At 40.3% G+C, this 19,573-nt stretch overlaps 2 protein-coding genes across 4 annotated transcripts; one reads left to right on the forward strand and one right to left on the reverse strand.

The window, feature by feature from the left end:
* Positions 1 to 337: 337 nt before the first annotated feature.
* On the forward strand, positions 338 to 14,547 carry tppp (tubulin polymerization promoting protein). 2 transcript variants are annotated; one of them, XM_086113591.1, is made up of 5 exons: positions 338 to 454; positions 7,598 to 7,678; positions 8,174 to 8,509; positions 12,554 to 12,707; positions 12,775 to 14,547. In XM_086113591.1, exons 2-5 carry the CDS (start codon positions 7,665 to 7,667, stop codon positions 12,982 to 12,984), a joined length of 714 nt encoding a protein of 237 aa, XP_085969717.1. In that variant the 5' UTR covers positions 338 to 454; positions 7,598 to 7,664; the 3' UTR covers positions 12,985 to 14,547. The 2 variants fall into 2 exon arrangements, with proteins under 2 accessions (XP_085969717.1, XP_085969719.1); XM_086113593.1 differs by lacking the exon at positions 338 to 454 and adding an exon at positions 840 to 882.
* On the reverse strand, positions 13,334 to 19,542 carry cep72 (centrosomal protein 72). 2 transcript variants are annotated; one of them, XM_086113590.1, is made up of 12 exons: positions 19,139 to 19,542; positions 18,817 to 18,944; positions 18,537 to 18,729; positions 18,407 to 18,467; positions 17,629 to 17,783; positions 16,774 to 16,886; positions 16,585 to 16,678; positions 16,333 to 16,490; positions 15,395 to 15,521; positions 15,223 to 15,314; positions 14,701 to 14,766; positions 13,334 to 14,592 (listed from the first exon to the last, which is right to left on the reverse strand). In XM_086113590.1, the coding sequence occupies exons 1-11, from the start codon at positions 19,212 to 19,214 to the stop codon at positions 14,725 to 14,727; spliced, it is 1,239 nt and encodes a 412-aa protein (XP_085969716.1). In that variant the 5' UTR covers positions 19,215 to 19,542; the 3' UTR covers positions 13,334 to 14,592; positions 14,701 to 14,724. The 2 variants fall into 2 exon arrangements, with proteins under 2 accessions (XP_085969716.1, XP_085969715.1); XM_086113589.1 differs by having other exon boundaries at positions 13,334 to 14,766.
* Positions 19,543 to 19,573: the final 31 nt, after the last annotated feature.

Consider the following 19,573-nt stretch of genomic DNA (forward strand, 5'->3'; position numbering starts at 1 on the left):
TCAGAGGGCAGCCTGTATGCTACATCTTCCCCAAGGATCTCGAAAGAGCTAATTGTCTCTCCACGTTCAGCGGGATTACAAAAAAAAACACACAAAAACAGACCAACACATCTCACTAAAGCACCGTGGATTTACAGGATGACAAATATTTGTGAATCAAGCAGCCAATCATTGTGCCTCTACGGGCAAACAAAACAAGATGCTTTGGTTGTTTGTCGACCCTTTACGCACAGCACCGCGGCCGAGCGAGAGGAGAGGAACTCGTCGCGGCGCTAAGGCAGCCAATCAGTGGGCTTCTCTCTCTCCAGCATCCCGGGGGGAGGGGGGGGGGGGACACCGAGCCATCATCGCTCGACTCGAGCGCGGGCAGCCGACAGGAGAGGAGAGACGGACGGAGGCGATTCTTTTAACGATGATTTTTAACTGACAACGAGGTGGGGGATTACGTCACCAGGTGATTGATTTGATTTAATCTTTTTTATTTTAATTGCTCAGGCGTGTTGAAATAATATTAAAAGCAGTCATCCGATTCTAGAAGGCGCGCTTTTTTTTTTGCATTCCTTTGCGTCAACGCTCCCTCATATGTGATATTGTTTTTTAAAGGTCCGCATGCAGCTACTGGAGCTGATGAGTGCAATTATCTGGACGTTGTACGTGCACTATTGAGGCACGTCTATGTGAATGTGGCATTTGCGGCTTTATGTAACACTTGTCTCGGGCAACAGCTGCAGCCGCAGCCATGTCTGTGTAACGTCAACAACACGAGTGTCTTCGCCTGTGTTTATCTTCCAAACGCAGCCGTGCGAGCGCGCTGATTGGTCGACGAGACTGACTGACATCGCAGCTGGCCTATGGCTGCAGTACTTCATGTCAGGCTAATGTGTAGGCCTGTTACATAATTATGCATGCAAGACAGAATGCATTGCCCCATTAATCAGCTTCCTGACACTCCATGCATGCATGCAAAAGCATGCTTGCATGCATGCATGGAGTATTAACTATGATAACAATATATTTATTGAGCAGCACGGTGGGTTAGCTAGCACATCTGCATCACAGTAAAGCGGTTCCATGTTTGACTCTTGGCCTTCCTGTGTGTAGTTTGCAGGTTCTCACACTGCTTCTCTTCAGATTCCTCCCACGTTCCAAAAACAGTCAAAAGAAGACTCGTATATGTGTCAAACTAAAGCCCATCACGTCATTTTAAAAGTGGCTTGCCACATTTTATTTGACGTTTGCTCAAACCTAGCCATAGAAATGCTCATGATCAAATGTAGGGGCAATCACGTAATATGCCGAATAGAACAAAGGTAAGAGACAAGAAATGTCACCTTGTATTCTTGCCACACGCCTAAACAAACACAGTGCAGCTCAGCTTCTGGGGAGCAGACAGCTTCTCCTAGGCTCATTAGATGGAGGAAAAGTAATAACAAATGTCTATTTTTGTTTTTTTAATAACATCATTCCAACTGTTCAAACTATGACTGTTGCATATGTCTGCATCCTTTTCAGAAGAAAAAGACATAAGATTGATGTTGCACTTTTTGAATTTTTATTTTTTGACATTTGGGACAAGGATAGGCAATTTAAATGCTGGAGCAACACTTCCGAACCAGATGTATAACAAAAATGCTTTTTAAAATATGGACGAAATACGTGCATATGTGCAAAATATGGACTATTTAATTTTTTATAATACATTTTTCTTGCATATATAAAAGATTCATTATCCTAACCCATAGGTGTCAAACTCAGATCCTGGAGGGCCACTGCCCTGCATGTTTTCCAAGTCTCCTTGTTGCAACACACCTGATTCAAATGAACAGATCATCAGCAAGCTCTGCGGAAGCCTGACATTGAACCTGTTCATTTGAATCAGGTGTGTTGCAACAGGGAGACTTGGAAAACATGCAGGACAGCGGCCCTCCAGGACCTGAGTTTGACACCTATGTCCTAACCCAACAACAAAGAGTTTGAAGCAAACAACAAACTAAAGCAAAAGGGCTCTCATATACTATTCAATGACAGCACAAAACTGCTGAACAGGAAAGCAACATTGCGTGCAAGAACAAATTTTGTATATAATTTTTTTTCTCACAAAAATCAACTCTCTGCAATATCTTTGTCCTGCATATCATTCTAGATACACCAAAAAGTATGAGGCCTACTCACGTTGCACTACGGGGCAGTGTAAGACCTGCTGAAAGCACAACTAGGAATTGTCTGCCATTTAGTGGTAATTGGTGACAATACAACTCAAAACGTTGATCCCCGCACATTCGCAGTTTGGAACTCGCAGATTAGCATATTACCGGTTTTTCTTTTTTCATATTTTGGATTTTTCCCGTCCCCCCGCCACCTCCAATTTGCCCATTTTTGGGCAAAATATATATCCCATTTTTGAATGCATTTTTATGTGGTTTGTTTAAATAATAATATTAATAATTAATACATACAGTACATTTAAAAAAGTTTGTGGGCCACTGGCTGCCAGTTGCCCATCCCTGGGCTACAGTCTCTTCTGTTGTAATAAATGAAGAACACATGTTCTCATCCATCTGAGTTACAAGGAACCTCAAGAGTAAAACCCCTCTGACATTGAATGCAACCAATGTTTCTGGTGAAAGTACACTTCTGAAGTTGCATCATAAACCTGACACTTGAGACCTGTAGGTATTTAAAGTACTGACTCCACAAATGAGTTTAGAGGGGGCTCTTTGTGATGCGACCGCAGAAGGGTATCAGTTATGGCAGATTATAAATAGAACCAGAAATACAATTTATCATGATGTTGCAATGCAGCCATTGTATTGTTTTACTAGCTGCTCAGGACAACATTGCTAATTCATCAATAATTATAATACGGTAGTCAAAGAAGAATAATGTACACTCCAAAGTCAGCTGATGCCTCTCCCTATCCATTCATTCTTCAGTCATCATTAAAAATACTCCAATGTGAATACATTTTTGCAGATGTGGAATGACAGGACGGAAACACATTGTACCAAAATGATTACAAATTTTAAGTCACTTTATTTTTGTGGGGGGGGGGGGGAAAGTACAAAATGAGTTCTTGCACTTAGTGTTGGGTTTTTGTTCAGCAGCTCTGTGCCATCCTTGAATAGTAATTTTTATGCAGTGGAGCCCTTTGCACTAGTTGTTGCTTAAAACTCTTCGTGTCATGTTGGGATGATGGCTCATTTAAACATGCATTGAGAAAAGTATATATGATCAAAATTGAAATTTATTAAGCACGCATTTTGCACATACGCGCTTATTTAGTCCATATTTACAATTGCATTTTTGTCATGCATCTAGTTAGGAAGTGTGTGTGGTCCTATCTGGCTCCCCCAGTAGCATTGATGATAAACTCTGGTCCTCTCCAGCATTTAAATTGGCCATCCCTGCTATAGCCAAAGAATTACTACTCGGCCTTTCCCGTTGACATCTACGGCGTCACGCTTTCTTCACACAGTCGGTATTGAGCTCAATGCTGCTGCCAACAATAACCGCTGCGGCTGGCTCTAAGCATCTTGTTACTCTACAGCTCGGTGCACGCCAATATGTGTGATTCAGAGCAGTCGCAGGGAGGCAAAGACTAATGGAGAGTATATGGTAGTGGTGACCACGGGTCTGTTTTACACAGTGATGATATCATTCTGATGTTTCTTTTAAGAGGGCGGGAGGGGGACAGTGACGAAAACCAAATACAGTCAGTATCTCCCCGAGCTGATTCCAGTGTCATTAGGTAGTACAATCTTGAAGCATTGCTCATGTCATATAAAAAAATTAATGCATTTTGTCTCTCTCCAAACTTTTTTTTTTTTACTATAGATCTAGCAATCTATCTATTGCTTAATAAACTCCTTAGCATAACATTGACATTGAACTCGGGATGCTTTTTGATTTAGGGTTGAACAAGTTTGAGAAATAATCTAATTGTGATTTTTTTTTTGCCCTCCTCTCAAAATTACAATTATTTTAACAACCAAGCAATAAATTAATCTGTACTTGAAGAAACAATATCATTTAATTTACATAAACGTTTTGGTGTGATACACTTAATGAGGACGCCTACAAGCTTCCGCTAAAATAAAGGCAAAATTATTTTATTTTAAGACATTTTATTGATCTACTTCAGTATTTGAGTTGTGAATTTGCAAAACACTTTGATTTGCCGTCTTTTAAGGATTCACTAAAAAAAACAACAATCTCTCTTTCTATCTATCTATATATACTGTATATACAGTATATATATATATATATATATATATATATACAGTATATAGATATAGATATATAGATAAATATAGATATAGATATATAGATACTGTATATATATAAAATAGTGCTCTACTACATTGCAAAGTCAATTCATTGTTCAGCCGTATTTTGGTTGGAGACCAATCGTCAAACTCAAACAGGACACCATGAAACTTGTGACTCCGCCAAATTTAGGGGGAAATTTTGCTTCCAGTCGCAAGGATTTTCTTTGTTATTCAAATCTCACGTGAGCTCAGTTCAGTGAGTATGAAAGGATTAACTTTATGGCATTTTCTCATTCGGCAGTTTTTGTGATGCATGGTCGAAAAGAAGAAACCTTGCTTCCTTATCGGAATTTCCACACAGTTATCCAAAAAAGTAACTCGAGCATCACCACGCGCACAGTCACCTGTTATCAAAGTTACGCTTCACACTTCCAAAGTTAAGACTGTTGACCCTGAAACTGAGAATTTCAATCTTGTTTACATTAAAAAAAATAAAAATAAAACATTGACATCAATCAGCATCCTGGAATCAATTGCGTGTGGTGAATGCGAGCGGGGTTTGACTGCAAAGGCGATGATCCCTACTTCATGACGGATCGGTCCCAATCGAAAGCCTCTGCCAAGCAAGGATTGGGATATAGCACAGATGGGAGTTCGCTGTGATACGCTGACATGATGCCGTGTAACATTAACACTCTCTTCCCTCCACGCCCCCATCACCGTCAACAATGTCATCATTTTATGTGTCACACCATCTGCCAAACAACCACATTTTTTGGCAGCTCGCACCTTGCGCTGGCTGATCTCCTATCCTGAGCATGAATAGAATGTTTCCAACCGTGATGGCGTATTGTAGCTCCAAATAGATGCAGTTAAAAATTGGGTCAACTTATGGTTGAAGCACTCATGCGCGGAGCATGTTGCCAAAAGGCGAATGGATGCAAGCATGCTGTTAAACGCTCACAGAGAGCTGCCCTCCGCCTAGCTTAGAAGGGTTGGAAAAACAACAAAATGATGCTTGTGTCCATATTAAAGCTACAACACTTATACAGTTACCTTAACATCTGAGCTGTCATTGTAATATTTTTACTACTTCTCTGCATTGGTCAGCATATGGTGCGAGGAGGTGTGTTGTCTTCTTGACTTGGGCACTTGATACTACTGACTATAAATCGGAGGAGAAGGGAGGATTCTGCCTATTGATTGAGGGGTCTCATATTTGGGGAAGATAAAGCATATAAGGGGATTCAAATGTTTGGAGTATTTGTTGCTAGCATAAATCACAAGTGACACAATTTATCGTAAACAAATATCAACTATTAGTCTTGAGTTTCATTTGATATAAAACGTTCCAAGCGGGTAAATTCTTTCAACGTAGCACATTTGTAGGGTTAAAACAAGGTATTATGATGAGACATTTCTTTTTCTATGTGTGTTAACTTGCCATACACATTTAATCAACTAATCATTGATAATTTAGGCAACTGACATATTAATCTTTTGATCCATTACTTTGACTGAGAATCGTGATCAAGATTTGAAAGGGATAATTTTGATCGTTTAAAGATAATCCAAATTTGAAATACATAAAAATAAGACACATCCTCATAAAAAAAAAATTAAAAGCCTCTTTAGTCTGAAAAGCATCTACAAAATAGTCGCGTTTAAAACATGGAACTAAAACTAGAGCTAAATTGTATCTTTCGTTTGTCTTTTACTACGAACCGACATAAAGAAGAATTTACTTTCATTTGACGAAGTTCAAGATTCCTTTGATGGGAGTGCCCTTTAAAAAAGTTATCTGGAAAAAGCAAAGAAGCTGTTTATGTTTATGAAAAGGCTAAAATTCTACACGTTCTTTGGGGAATCGAGGCTCAAAACATATCAGCGTGGAAAATGATCTGTTGATATCAAGTAACCAAAACACTTGTAAAATCACATACAAATGTACTGTTAGTTCAACAAAAGCACTCATTGAGAAGGTAGAAAATGGAACGACGAGAGATGAACATAAAATACATGTCAGAGGGGTAAAATAAAGAATAGGATTTTGTCTAGACTCAACTCTGGTGTTGGCCCGAGTCCTCGATGACAAAGTGCCTTGCGTCAATAGTGAGAGTCTACGATGTCGCCATGTGTGTGTGAATAAATGTGCGAGGGTCGTGCAGAGAGGGCCCTCGAATTAGACAAAGGGCTCCCAGTGTTTGCATCCCTGAAAGACACATTATTCAGCCGTTTATATTTTCTTTTAATGCTGTGTCACTCTTCGCTTTGGTACCCATTAACGTCGATGCAAGGTTGAGTGTTGAGAGTCCATAGGCTGCTGATGGAGACAATAGGCAGAACTTTACATGTTGTCTTGTTGGAGGCGGGGGGTTAAGTTAGAGCTTCATGAGTCACGTGAACAAAAGCGGTTCTGACTTCTCGCCAGCGCCTGAACATTTCGTACAGTATCGATTTAAACTGGTAGTTTGGTGTCTTCTTTGCCAGAGCTACACACACTCTTTAAGGATGCCTCGTTAATTATGGGAAACGCTCAAAGGTGAGCATACAGGACCAATGGATTGAGTTTGGGACGGATGGCATTTTACTGTATATCATTTTTAGGTACAGTATATCATTTTTCTGCTTTTTATGTTACAGATTTTAGATACAATGTGATTTCTTTTTTCAAGTGGGAGGTGAGGTCGGGGTGAATGTGCTGCTACTCTCAGTGTGTAGAGACATTTTGTGAATATTTGTAGTCAGTCTGTCATGTTCAATTTTCCTCAGTTTGTTCGTCACTATTTTTCTACACCCTATTGCGTGAATGCTAAGATGTTTTAACACGGCAACTAGGTGCATATTTGTATGGTATCTAAGGACTGATACAATATGTTATGGTGTACTGTGCTCTATTCTCCCTATTCAAACAAGTACCTTATATGGTCAGGGATCTTATCAGCTACCTAAAATTACTTTAGAAATCATCCCATCATGATTTAAAGAAATATCCCAACCCAGTATGTGACCATTTTGGTCACAATGTAGGTGGGTGATATTTTTTGGTTTGGACCATCCCATTAGTTTATGAGTCGTGCTGTGTCTTCAGTATTTGCAATAAGATCTGTCGAGCAACCCTTTGAAAGGATAGCGCTAAAAACATGTCTACATAATAGATGTATGCATGAATTTGGCTCGATACTCTGTTCATGGCATGAGGGCAATTAAATGATGTTTATTACTGGAAACGCATGAGAGAAAAGACCTACTGTTACTGTCTTTCTATTGCATTCATGTGTGGGCACTTCATCTCACAGTACCCACCTCCATTTTCATCTTTTCCACAGCACAAAGAGAAAACACAAGTCAGCTCATCCAAGCACTGCACAGAGGAAATCTAATTCCTGCACAAGCATGGCAGACCAGAAGTAAGTTTGAGAAGCTACATGTTCATTAGCGGTCACGTCAGTCTATGCTTCTAATCCAATAGGACATTCATCCCTGTAAAATACCATACGACCACAACAAATACACAAGTCCAATCACAGTGCACTTTTAATTTGGTTGAATCAAATCCTGCTTGCATCACTTCACTGACAGGGATCACTAGCACATTGGCCAAAATCTTTTTTTTGTTTGTTTGTTTGTCTTCAGAAGAGTTTGTCTGCTCGTCTTCTAGAACAGGTTTAAACTACTTGGATCCTTCCGGGCTGATTTTTCTGGGGCTACTTGCACAAACAAACAAAATCATGTGCTGTAATGTGTAGTACCTGCCTTCCAGCATGTTGTCTACCTCCTGGATTGTGTATGAGAAAACAAACCCAAAAAAAACCCTTCAGTCACTGCATTTGAATGATCTAATTTTCATTTTTATTTGTCATACCCCATACTGATGGTCAGATGAACATTTTTCTTCTTCTCAGAGACAGACTAGATGACTTTAAGGTCCAGACAGTCAAGAATACCAACTTCAGCTCGGCCCAACTGAGGCCACATAGTGAACACTCAAGAGACCGTACCTCCAAAAGGCTCTCTACTGACTCAAATGGGACCAGCGAAGGAGGTGTGGGCTCATCCACACCGGTGGAGTTGACAGCTTTAGAGGAATCGTTCCGGCGATTCGCCATTCATGGCGACACGCGCGCTACCGGCAAAGACATGCATGGGAAGAATTGGTCCAAGCTCTGCAAGGACTGCGGCGTGATCGACGGCAAGACTGTTACCCTCACCGACGTCGACATTGTCTTCTCCAAAGTCAAGTAAGAAAGCAGACTTCTTCTACCATAAACATAACTAAGGATGTTCAATGCCACTTTTTTTCCAGACCGATACCAGTATGGGGTTTCTTTCTTTGAGTACTCACCGATACCGAATACCGATACCTCTGGTACTTGTGATACATACATTTATTTTCATTTAACACAATGACAAAAATTATGAACACCTTTGTTTCTGATGCAGATTTTGATTCGCCAATGTGTGAAACCGCCACAGTATTGTGCCTACCGCTGCCGAGGAGGATTTACTCGATGTCAGATTTGTTTCCCTTAAGTATCAGTGGCGAGTATTGGCAGCCTTCCTAAGTAGCCAGTACATTAAAATAAGGCTGTTATCGACCGAATCCTGATACCTGGTATCAGTCTGGGCCATCCCGAAACATAAGAGATGCTTCTAAGTCACATTAGAAGCAGTCGATCCAGACGTGACTCAGGGACTGATGTATTTGGATGAATGCGGTTCACCACAGATGTGCCATGACAGGACTGCTTCGATATTACTAGCAGAAGCAGCGATGACTTAAGACTTAGTCATTGAACTCTCACGCATGCCCCAAAGTCCAATGAAGTGGCAATAACATTGCCTGGGTTATAATTACAGGAACATTGAAGGGGAGAGGAAAAACACATTTTGATGTGATAAAACATGCAACAGCCTTTTAGAGCAAAACTGATCCACGGTTTGACGTCGAACTGTAAACATAAAGAAGTGAGATATGTTTGGTTGGGTTTTGAACATGTCACTAAGCCAAGCTGCTATCAGAAACCAGAACAAAAGATCTGGATGAATGGCTCCTCCTGAACCTCCCCGGGCCAGATTGGCTCATCCTTTGATGCTTGATTCAAGTGCACTAGACTCTAATAATAAATGGTGACCTCAATTGCACTAAAGAGGGAAATGTTTTATTTACTGACCGAGCAAAGTGTGCTAGATAGTTGAACGTATCACAACTTGTTCCTGCAAATATGTACCGTCAAATCAAACGACAGTAACCAAGATAAACGATCTGAGTAAGGAAACACGAGAGGGGGTTTGGAAGTAACTCTTCATCATGTGTTGCAGCAGGAGTGGAAAAGGCCACGGAATAGGAATTGTCACGCTGATTTAGTGGATTTTGTGCTTACACGGCCAGACTTGTGTTAATTGTGACGGTTGCCATGGCAATCTGGACTATAATCAGCAGTTTGCAAAATTTTGGATTTGTGGCATGAGCAAGAGGCAATAAACGGATCCTTCGCAATTAGGTTGCAGAATATTGATGCTCATCACTGCAAAAAAAACAAAAGTTGTGGTTTAAACACTCTGTCGCTCTTACGTACCGAGCGATACTCTTGCAAGCGTTAAGGTGCAATAGGACAATCCCTACATACAGTGGAACTACGGTCGACCGTTATTGGATCCAGGATGCTGCTCGGCTTCCAATTTATTAAAATTCAGACTAAAATGTCTACATCAAATTGTTTATTTCAATATACAATTTCTAAAATCAAAATTTCCCACCGGGCATAACAGAAATTACTTTCCTGTTTCCATGTACATTACATTCTATTGTTGACTTGGCTATGTTGCGCGGAGAAGCAGACGAGTTGCAATAATTTTCACTTACGCTTCTTAGGCTGTCGTCAGAATCTTCTACTATGCTTGCTTTCATTAGTAAAGTAATACTCACTTTACAGGAGATTTTCCACGTATCTGTGCTTTTTAATGTATTTATTTTTTTAACCCCTACATTTGAAAACGACATCTGTACTTTCTGCTCCTAACTTTGTCAAGTTAGGCTCATTACTTGTATTTACCTCCATGGATAGCAACACAATATCAAATATAAACTGTAAATAGAGCGACAGAGTGAGTTCTTGGTTGATGACGATCTTACTTATTTAAGAAAAGTGTTTGATGTTGGCCAAGAAAATTACATGTGCTGAAAGCATTGTTTTTTTACCAGATTCGATAATTCTCCATCTAATCTGAAAAAGCACTTCCAATGAGGTGTAGCTTGTTATCATGAGCTAATTGAACATACTCAGTTCACATTAGCAAAGCCATGGAAACGGGATGATACGGGCTGGAAAAATATCCAAGGTTGGCAATTCGGTGAATGCCACATTATCATGACAACAGACCAAACGTGTGTCCAAAAGCTTTGAGGTCAGTACAGTAGCATCTGTGTCAAGTGTAGCGGTGTCCAGACGGGGGGTTGCTGGCGTTCATGAACTGACTAGCTCCAGGCATGACTGAGCAGTTTAAGGCGTCCATGCATTTCCCTTTAATCAGCGTCAAGGCCCGTTGCATGCACAAGTACATTCAGATTAATGAGCACTGGCTAAACACGGTATGGCTGAGTGATTTCCTAAGGTTTGGAGTGTTGAGAGCCCAGAGGCCTCAACATAAACTATGACGGCTGTAGAAATCTGGCGGAGACAAATTAATTACTGCCATGGTTGCATGGTGGCTTAATTTTCCATGCCGTGGTTCCCTATTAGTGAACATTATTGGAAGCTGTGGATTAAAAACAGTCTTCCGTCTTTGGTTCGTGGTCCAGCAAGCAGATGGTTCAAGTATGTAAATTATAACAGGTCAGCGGCAGTTTTCCAAGGTGAAATAATGTTCCATTCCGGGTGCAACCTTTATCCTTCTTCTGTCACCTCCATAAACGCTGATTTGCTGTTTATTTACAAATATTAACTATTTAGATATCTGAGGTCTTACAGTATGCACTCAATCTGATGGAGACACATATTTGTCTTCCCCAGACAGAAACGGCAGTGGAAGTTCAGCTTCCCGTCTGACATTAGACAGCATGGGAATGATTCCGAGCATGGAGCGCAAAAATATTCAACACTGATAGAGTGCCTAAACAGAGCAGGTCAATGGGGGGAGAAGAAATAATGATAAACCTTAACACCCCTGTTTACCGTGCCTTGTTGCTATGACGGCAGGTTGCCTTGGGAGACAGCGGAGCTTCATGTGCTGTTGTTTGGTTGATCTATCTCCACAGCGATGAATGTTTGTGTTTGTTACTATGTGGAAGTCAAATGGGGACGTGGCCAACGAGACAAGTGAAATACTCTCAGATGGAGCATGAGTGAGAAAGATCTGACTTATTGCCAGCTGTCACAAGTTGACCTTATAAATGTCAATGCATTTGGTTCCACATGAAGCAGTGCATCACAAGTTAAAGCTTCGTTCGTCACAAATGGCACACGCATGCTGATGTCGTGCCAAATTTCCAAAGAAAGAAAAGTCAGGAATATAAAACTAATCATTACAGCATATCATAGGAATCTTATGTACCGTGCATATAAAGGATTCCCACAAAAGACTGAGGTCAGCACAGGGATGAAATTGGAGCTATCTGATAATATGATTTGACAATCAAGTTCATAAGCGCCTCACATTATCCCACCATAATGTGGTTGTCCTTCAGACTGCATGCGCGATATTGTTACTGTGCATTTATCACTTAATAATAAAATAAGACAGTGAACCCCCTACTAATCGCGGTGCTCTTTTCATGAAGCCGCTCACTTTGTGAAACTTATCCTCAGCTATTCACTGGAAAAAAACTCACCTATTTGCAGAATGTTGGTATATTTTAGGACTCTTTATGTAACACACGGATGCCACTAGATGGCGCCAAAGCCCTGGCTAATATGAAAGTAGTGCTTGGTTTCAAGGACCCACATGGATGTGATACATCAACTCTCTGTATGTATTAAGTTTTATCCTTGGTTGTCATCAGAAATTAAAGAGCATATTCACTGCATACGTATGTTGTTGTCCTGCTGAGACTACTAAAAAGTTCACGCTAACAAACATTGTATATCTTATAATTATGAGATATGCAATGTATGTTTGTATTACAAGTTACAGATACACTACACCTCTGGTGTGTTTTTTCAAAGTCAAATAATCTGCAAGACATTTATTTTAAGGGTAAAACTGTCACCCGAGTTTGAAATGACACTTATGTCTTTTTGTTTTAGAGTTGGCTGAGCTTCCCTGTAACAAATCATCTGTTTCAGGAAGAAATCCTGTCGCACCATCACATATGACGAGTTCAAGATTGCTCTAGGAGAGCTTTCCAGGAAGAAGTACAAAGAGAAGACTGGCGAGGAGGCCGAGGCTGAAGTATTTAAACTGATTGAGGGGAAGACGCCCGTGATCTCCGGGGTCACGGTAAGAGTTCTTGTAAAAACCAAATCCTCAACTGACTTTTTTTAATATCCCGCAAACTCCCTTGCAGAGAGCCGTCGCTTCCCCAACCGTCAACCGACTGACAGACACCACCAAGTTCACCGGGTCGCACAAGGAGCGTTTTGACAACACGGGACGCGGGAAGGGTAAGGCGGGACGAGTAGACCTGGTCGACACTTCGGGATACGTCTCAGGATACAAGCATCAAGGGTCCTATGAAAAGAAGGTCACCAAACCCCCCATAGCCAAACCCATGTGAGCGGTGCAGAGAAAACATGGGTCGACAGCTTGGATCACTTTCTTTCAAAAGAGTACTTAAAACAAACAAACAAAACAAAACAGGTTGTCATATATTTTCCCACCCAGTCATTTTGTGTGTGCATGTGGTTGCGCAGAGAGTTCCTCTCTTTGTGAAAGTGTGAGAACTGGAAAATTGTTTACATCTATTTTTACAAAGTCTTCACCAGCTGGTACATTCCTATCTAATAGTGAGTTCCTGCCAAGAGGAGAACGCCAATGATGATGATCATAACGAAGTTTTGTTGTTTTGATCGGGCCTTAGAATATCAAGCACAACGAACAATGGAAGCCAACAAAAACAACAAAAAAAAGGTACAAGGGTTTTTAATGTAATAACATTGCACTTTTTTTGCAGGAAAAAAAAATTCTACATCCACTTGAAGATTTTAATTGGCACAGTGTTCCAGATAATTGGCACACCTTTGTACATGTGTATTAAATATTCTGACTTGTGTCTACTATCCCCAATTGTCAACTGTGGATAAACTCTGCTGTTCATATTCTTTGTTCTATAAGGTCTGACATTTTATGAATATGCCTTTAGCTCAGCACCTCCCAAATATAGTTCATTGGATGCCCCTATTTTCTCTCCCATCACACCATTAAAACAATTTTGCATCTAATTTTAAACAGGTAAATCCTGCCAATTGAGCGGGCGGGTGTGCAGTCGTGCAAGATTGTATTTTTAACATTTGACATTGGATATTATTCCCCCCCGTTCATGTACAGAACCTCCGATATATTTGTGTTTCAATTGTGTATAATCTAACTGTAGCCACCTGTTCGATTTCTGACACTGGCTTAATATTCCTTCCTGTGTTTCTGTACCTTGTGCATGTTATTATGTATATTACATTTGATTGGGAAGCACAGAAATGATAGAAGGACTATGTTGTATTTGGTCTACTGTGCCTGCTGTAAGGACAGACTACTGGACAGTTGTTTTCTTGCTTAGAAATCGTAAGTAATGAAAAGTGATGATGAAACGGTGTTATTGCTTGAAATCTATAGAATATGTACATGTACAAAGTTGGCTGCCACCAAATGCTGTTATATTTGTTATCCGGAGAACCTTTAACGTGTGGTACTGTCATCCGAGGCACAAATTTAACTCAAGTCAAGCAGGGAATGCCAGTTATATCCTTAAATACTGTCTGATGTAAAAGGGAAAAAAAATCCAAACAGTATACTTTTGTAAAAGATTTTTTTAACAAAAAGTTTGTTGTCACACTTGCCTGCAGTCGCAGCCACAAAACTATATCAACTATCAGTGTGATTATTTTGTCTGCTGGAGTCGCTCGAGTAAGCTCCCTGTGCTTAATGCCAAATACTGTGCACCTTTAATGTGGAGGAACAATATGTGTGTATTCTTTTTTTTTTTTCCCCCCCCGTAACATTTTAATGTGCTATCGTGTCTCCGGTGCATGCAGTGGATCTATGTACTTGTTCTTTAGACCTCTTAATTGTGTGTTCATGATTTGTAGTGCATTATTGAAAATAAAAAAAGAAGGCCCACCAACCACCTCTGCTGTGAAAGTGAAAGTGTCATGTTACGGCTTGTTTGGGCCTATGAAAAAGAAAAAGACAGAGTTGTTCTATTCGGCTCAGTGTGTGTGCATGCGTGCCTGATACCTCAAGTCAGAGGTAATGTGTATTTTTTTAAAAAAACACTCACAGCACAGCCGCAATCTTGATGCATTCATTGTGCTGCAGTGTTGTTGAGACTCCCATCAGCTCTGACCTACAAAAGTGAAAAACAACCAAGGTTAAGAGGAGACACAACCTTGATGCTGATCCAGTTGTCCCAAACATTTCCCTCCCAAATCATTTGTTAAAATGACAGCGGTCTGACACACTTAATACACAAACATCCTTTAATAAATTATCTTTCTCAGTTAACTTCAAATAAACACTGCCTTCGACATTTTTTCCAAATAACGAATAGCTCAATGATTCTAGCATCTCAAAACAAACATATCGGAGAAGAAAATAAAGCAAATTTAAACAAAAACTAATTTAACTCGCACTCAAACAGCACCTGCAATTGCTGCTTCATACCTGCCGGAATCTCCTTAATCAAATTCCTGCACATTTCCAGTCAGACCCGTAGTGAGTGACCGAACAAGTCACACAAACAAAAGTGAGTATGTATGAAGTAATGTCATTTTATCACCACAGCTAAAATGGAGGAGGATACCTGAGGAGGTTCATCGGCGCTCTGAGCCTGCTTCACTCTTCTCCTCAGCTCTTCCAACTCCTCCTTCACCTCCTCCACCCTTCTCTGAGCCTCTGTTCATGCAAATATGACATGTGTCAGTTTATCGCCATAACATTTCCTGAAATAAATATGAAGTGGCGTCGCCACTCACCGATATTGTGAGAAGTGGGCGGGTGCTCTGTCATATACTGGCGATACATGCGTTCTGATGTGAGCAACTCTTTACGGAGGGCGACGTTCTCCTCCAAGGCAACCCTCAGCTGCACGTTGAGCTCTCCCTGGGTTAGATGGGACAAATACTCGTCGGACTCAGAAGACGCTCAAGTTGTCCTATCATATGATTTTTTTTCCTGATTTTATTTTTGCCTTTTCCCGTCACTTTGTGTAACTGCTTTCATTGTAGTACTGTATACCGATATTGTAATTTATACTCTAGTCTACTATATTAGAAAATAATTTGACATTGTATTCTACTGGTGATCTTGGGGGCATAATACTGTTCATGATGATGTAGGGATAAAATGGGACAAGAGTAATAACTGAATAAGTGCTATAAAGTCTGTGCAGCACATGACTTGCTTTCTTGTACTGTAGCTACAGTACGTTTAATTTGAATGTCCCCATGAATTACTTTGAATAAAGTAATTTATATGACAAACTACTTCAAAATGCCGCCGCGAGAGTGGCTGCCTTTCCAGCAGCTCCTATATTTTGTTGTTCTACTTCTTCCTTTCATAACTTTGCTGCTGTGAATTGGGAATTTCTCCACTGTGAGACTAATAAAGGTTTTCTTATCTTATTAGTAAGAGATGTAATCAAATGTGGTATCGGAGGTTTTCTAGAAATTATCTGTGAAGTGAACGGTGCAAACTGGATTCAGGGGGTGAGTCCTCAGAGGCCCTTGACTAAGTGGCATGTTGTGGTTGCAAAGTGCGTGCTCAATCATCTGTAATTTACATCTGCCCATTCCAATCTAGATGTCATATGGTTTTCAAAAGTTGTGTTATGTTATTTGCATAAATTCCAATGAAACGTTTTCAACAACGTAAATTCTCAACATTTTAACAACCCATCTGTGTGTATTATCACCAGATCAGCGGTGAATTTGTTCACATCAGCTCTGTGTTGTCGTTCTTGCGTAGCTGCAAAAAGACACAACGCTCCCACATCCTCCTTTAAGGTCTTTATCTCAGCATCCTGATTATAGATACGGTTTTCCATCACAGAGAGAATCTGGACAATCTGAGCTGGATGCAGAAAAGGGAAAGAATGTGAAGATTTTTTTTCTTTTTTTTAATCTCAAATTCCTGCAATTAGATAAAATCCCCAAAGCGAACACACTCAGGAAGTTGGTGTTAAGTTGCAGAGTTCTCTCTCCCACCCAATGTTTGTCCAGGAGGTCGAGCAGTTCTCCCAAGGGCTTCCTGTAACTTTCCTGGAAGGAGTAGTCAGATTATCTGATGGCACATGAATGTGGCACCAAGCAGTCACAGAAAAGCATCACAGACGCTAATCTCGCTGATATTGTACCTGCTGCTTGTTTTCTGCTTGTGTCGGTGTGCCAGCAACTTCAGTCACCCATGAAGGATACAAAACGGGGTTTGAGCCAGAATGGTGAGAACTGGGATATTGGTGTTCTTGAGCTTTAAAATGTTACAACACAACACAACATAACACATTTACTACCAACACTTGTTCAACGATTACTTCCAGGATTTGGGTCAAAATGTACTGGATTTCAGTTACTTGTAAAATGGTGGGATTTGAATGCACTTGATAGATGATTGGACTAACTATTATCTATTTATTTAGAAATGGAATTGTAAACAATGATTCATTTATCTCCAGTACAAACCATCGGCTCTGTGCCTTGATGAATAGTGATCTCACTCAGGAAGTAGACTACGATCTCTCCAACAACCAGCTGCCATTTTTTTTAGTCCGCAGTTACGAATTTGGAAGTCTGATGTCAATACTGGACTGACCTAACGCCCCAAATAAACAAACAAATGCATCCTAAACTACAATCACGCTGGACCTTTGAAAACAGTTTTATAGCAGCCCTCTGTTGCCACCTAGTGCTAGAATTGCATAATTAAATTTAACAGAATTAATAGAAGAACATTTTTGTTTCATAGATTCTATTCTAACTTTGAAATAAAATAAAAGACACATGACTCTTAAAATGATCACATTGTGAATCCTCAATGATATTGGCATGAAGGCCTCAACAATACGCCGCAACAAAAACAGGAAAAGGTGGGGGCTAGCCTTTCTAAATAAAACTTCAAACACCTGGAACTAAAGAGATGTGTGAAACTGTATCATTTCTCGCAGAAAGACGTCAAATATAAATGGGAAAAAACAAGAAGAATTCTATCTCACCCTGCTGTTGATGAGAAGACTGTAATTCTGCATTTGAGTAGCTGCCGCTTCTGTGATTGGCGCCAGTGTGGTTCAACTCAACACCATCAGTGTCATTCAACAGGGAGAGCTTCCTGCTGAGGCGCTCCACTAAGGCTTGTCGGTTATTACGATTTCTGAAAATCGTGAGCAAATAACATGATTAATGAAAGCGGTAACAGGAGTGCTGTCAGGAATTTAGGTGCCCCATGGAAAAAAATCGCACTTTTGGCCTTAACACTTTAAATCCCATGCATGGCGTGCATTTTTTTTTTTTTTTGCAACACAACACATGTCAGGTGTACATGATGTGTACCTGTATGGCATGAGGGTTTTAATGCTGTAAATAGAAAACGCAATTTTTGAAGTTTGCTATCATGGGTCCTCATAATCTTCAGCAATGTTTTTCATCTTACTGACCTCCGAAACGGTAAAGAAAGCATTCGCCTTGGCTGTTCAGTATAACAGGCCAAAAGCAGCAATAATTCGACAATAATAAAAGAACAGAAAGTACGACAGCTGTGTTAATATTACAACGGCTTGAAAGCACAGATCCTTCTACTCAACCGGCAGGCAAACGAGCTCTTGTGTCTAATACAAATCGAGGCAGGTCTTATTTTCTGGATCTGGATTTGACACCTCTGTCAGATAGGAAGATTTGCATTTATGTTGCAAATGTAAATATGGGTGGACTGGCTGACCCTGAAGGGCCACCACAAACACCAGAAATTGCGTTTTTACTTTAGAGATTGCATTGTACCTTTGCTGTGAATACTGCCTTTTGGCCGACTTGCGCTCAGCATCTTTGACCAGACATCCGTCTGAAAGCAAAGAAGTCCATAGAAATACTCAAAATGTATCTGGTATTAGCAGTCCGGCTGATTCCTTACCTAACTTGCGCAGGCCGGTCATGGCATGCACGACGTAAAGTCGGTAATTCGGGTCAGTCTTGCCCAGAGGATTGAGTCTCAGATCAAGTTCTCTCAAAACCGGCAACTCAAAGAGGACCTTTACCTCTTCCAGGGAAGGTATGCAATTATAGTAGAGATTTAGGAACTGTAAATGTTTCAAATGTTGCAGACCCTGAGGTATAACAAGGAACATTAAACACATTAAAGACAGCAATTCAACGGCATAAAAAAAAACAGTATCTGAAACACTCAAGCCTACCTCAACAGAGACTATTGAATTATGCGAAAGATTCAGAGATTTCAGACGTTCAAAGTTGGCCAGTCCATTTCCCAGGTATCCGATTTTCTGATTATATGTACCAGGGAGACTCAGTGAACGAACATCCCCTGTTTAGAAAATAGAGTAGGATTTTTTTTTTCACCAGAGTAACTCAATTTAATCGTTTACAGCCTCCTGACAGATTAACAGCAATTTTGTTCGAAAAGCCACAATTAACAAGGCAACATTTTTCATAGACTGACTTTGAAATCTTCATTACATATTAATGTTTATTATTATGGTAAATATCAAGAAATATTACCAAGGCGTTGATGACTTAATCCCAATTTGTTCATTATCCATTCTTCAGTTAAAGCCACCAAAATCAACGGCGCCATTTTTATCCGAAAACTTGCTGCTTCCAAGTTAACTGAAAAGGCTACTCTTCCATTCAATTCAAGTCAAAAGGGAGTATTATTTTCGAAATTACTACATTGCAGCGAAATAGAAAAGTCTCAGCATATGAGACTACTCGAGGAAGTGGTCAACGTCAAGTTGTAAATGGAGTTCAACGGACGTGTGTCCACAATTCTAGTAAAAACTGACAATATATTAATACTTAAATATTACTTGAGCAGCCGAAAGATAGCAGCTAAAACATTATTTCCTTTCAACTCGCGGTTACGCAAAATGACGGTGCCAAGTGAATTTACTTGAAATTTGAACGCATCAAATCTGCGCCTGCGCACTGTTGACG

Source organism: Hippocampus guttulatus, chromosome 6 (assembly GCF_054856545.1).
Source record: "Hippocampus guttulatus isolate MCC_2025c chromosome 6, RoL_Hgut_1.0, whole genome shotgun sequence".
Taxonomy (NCBI): domain Eukaryota; kingdom Metazoa; phylum Chordata; class Actinopteri; order Syngnathiformes; family Syngnathidae; genus Hippocampus; species Hippocampus guttulatus.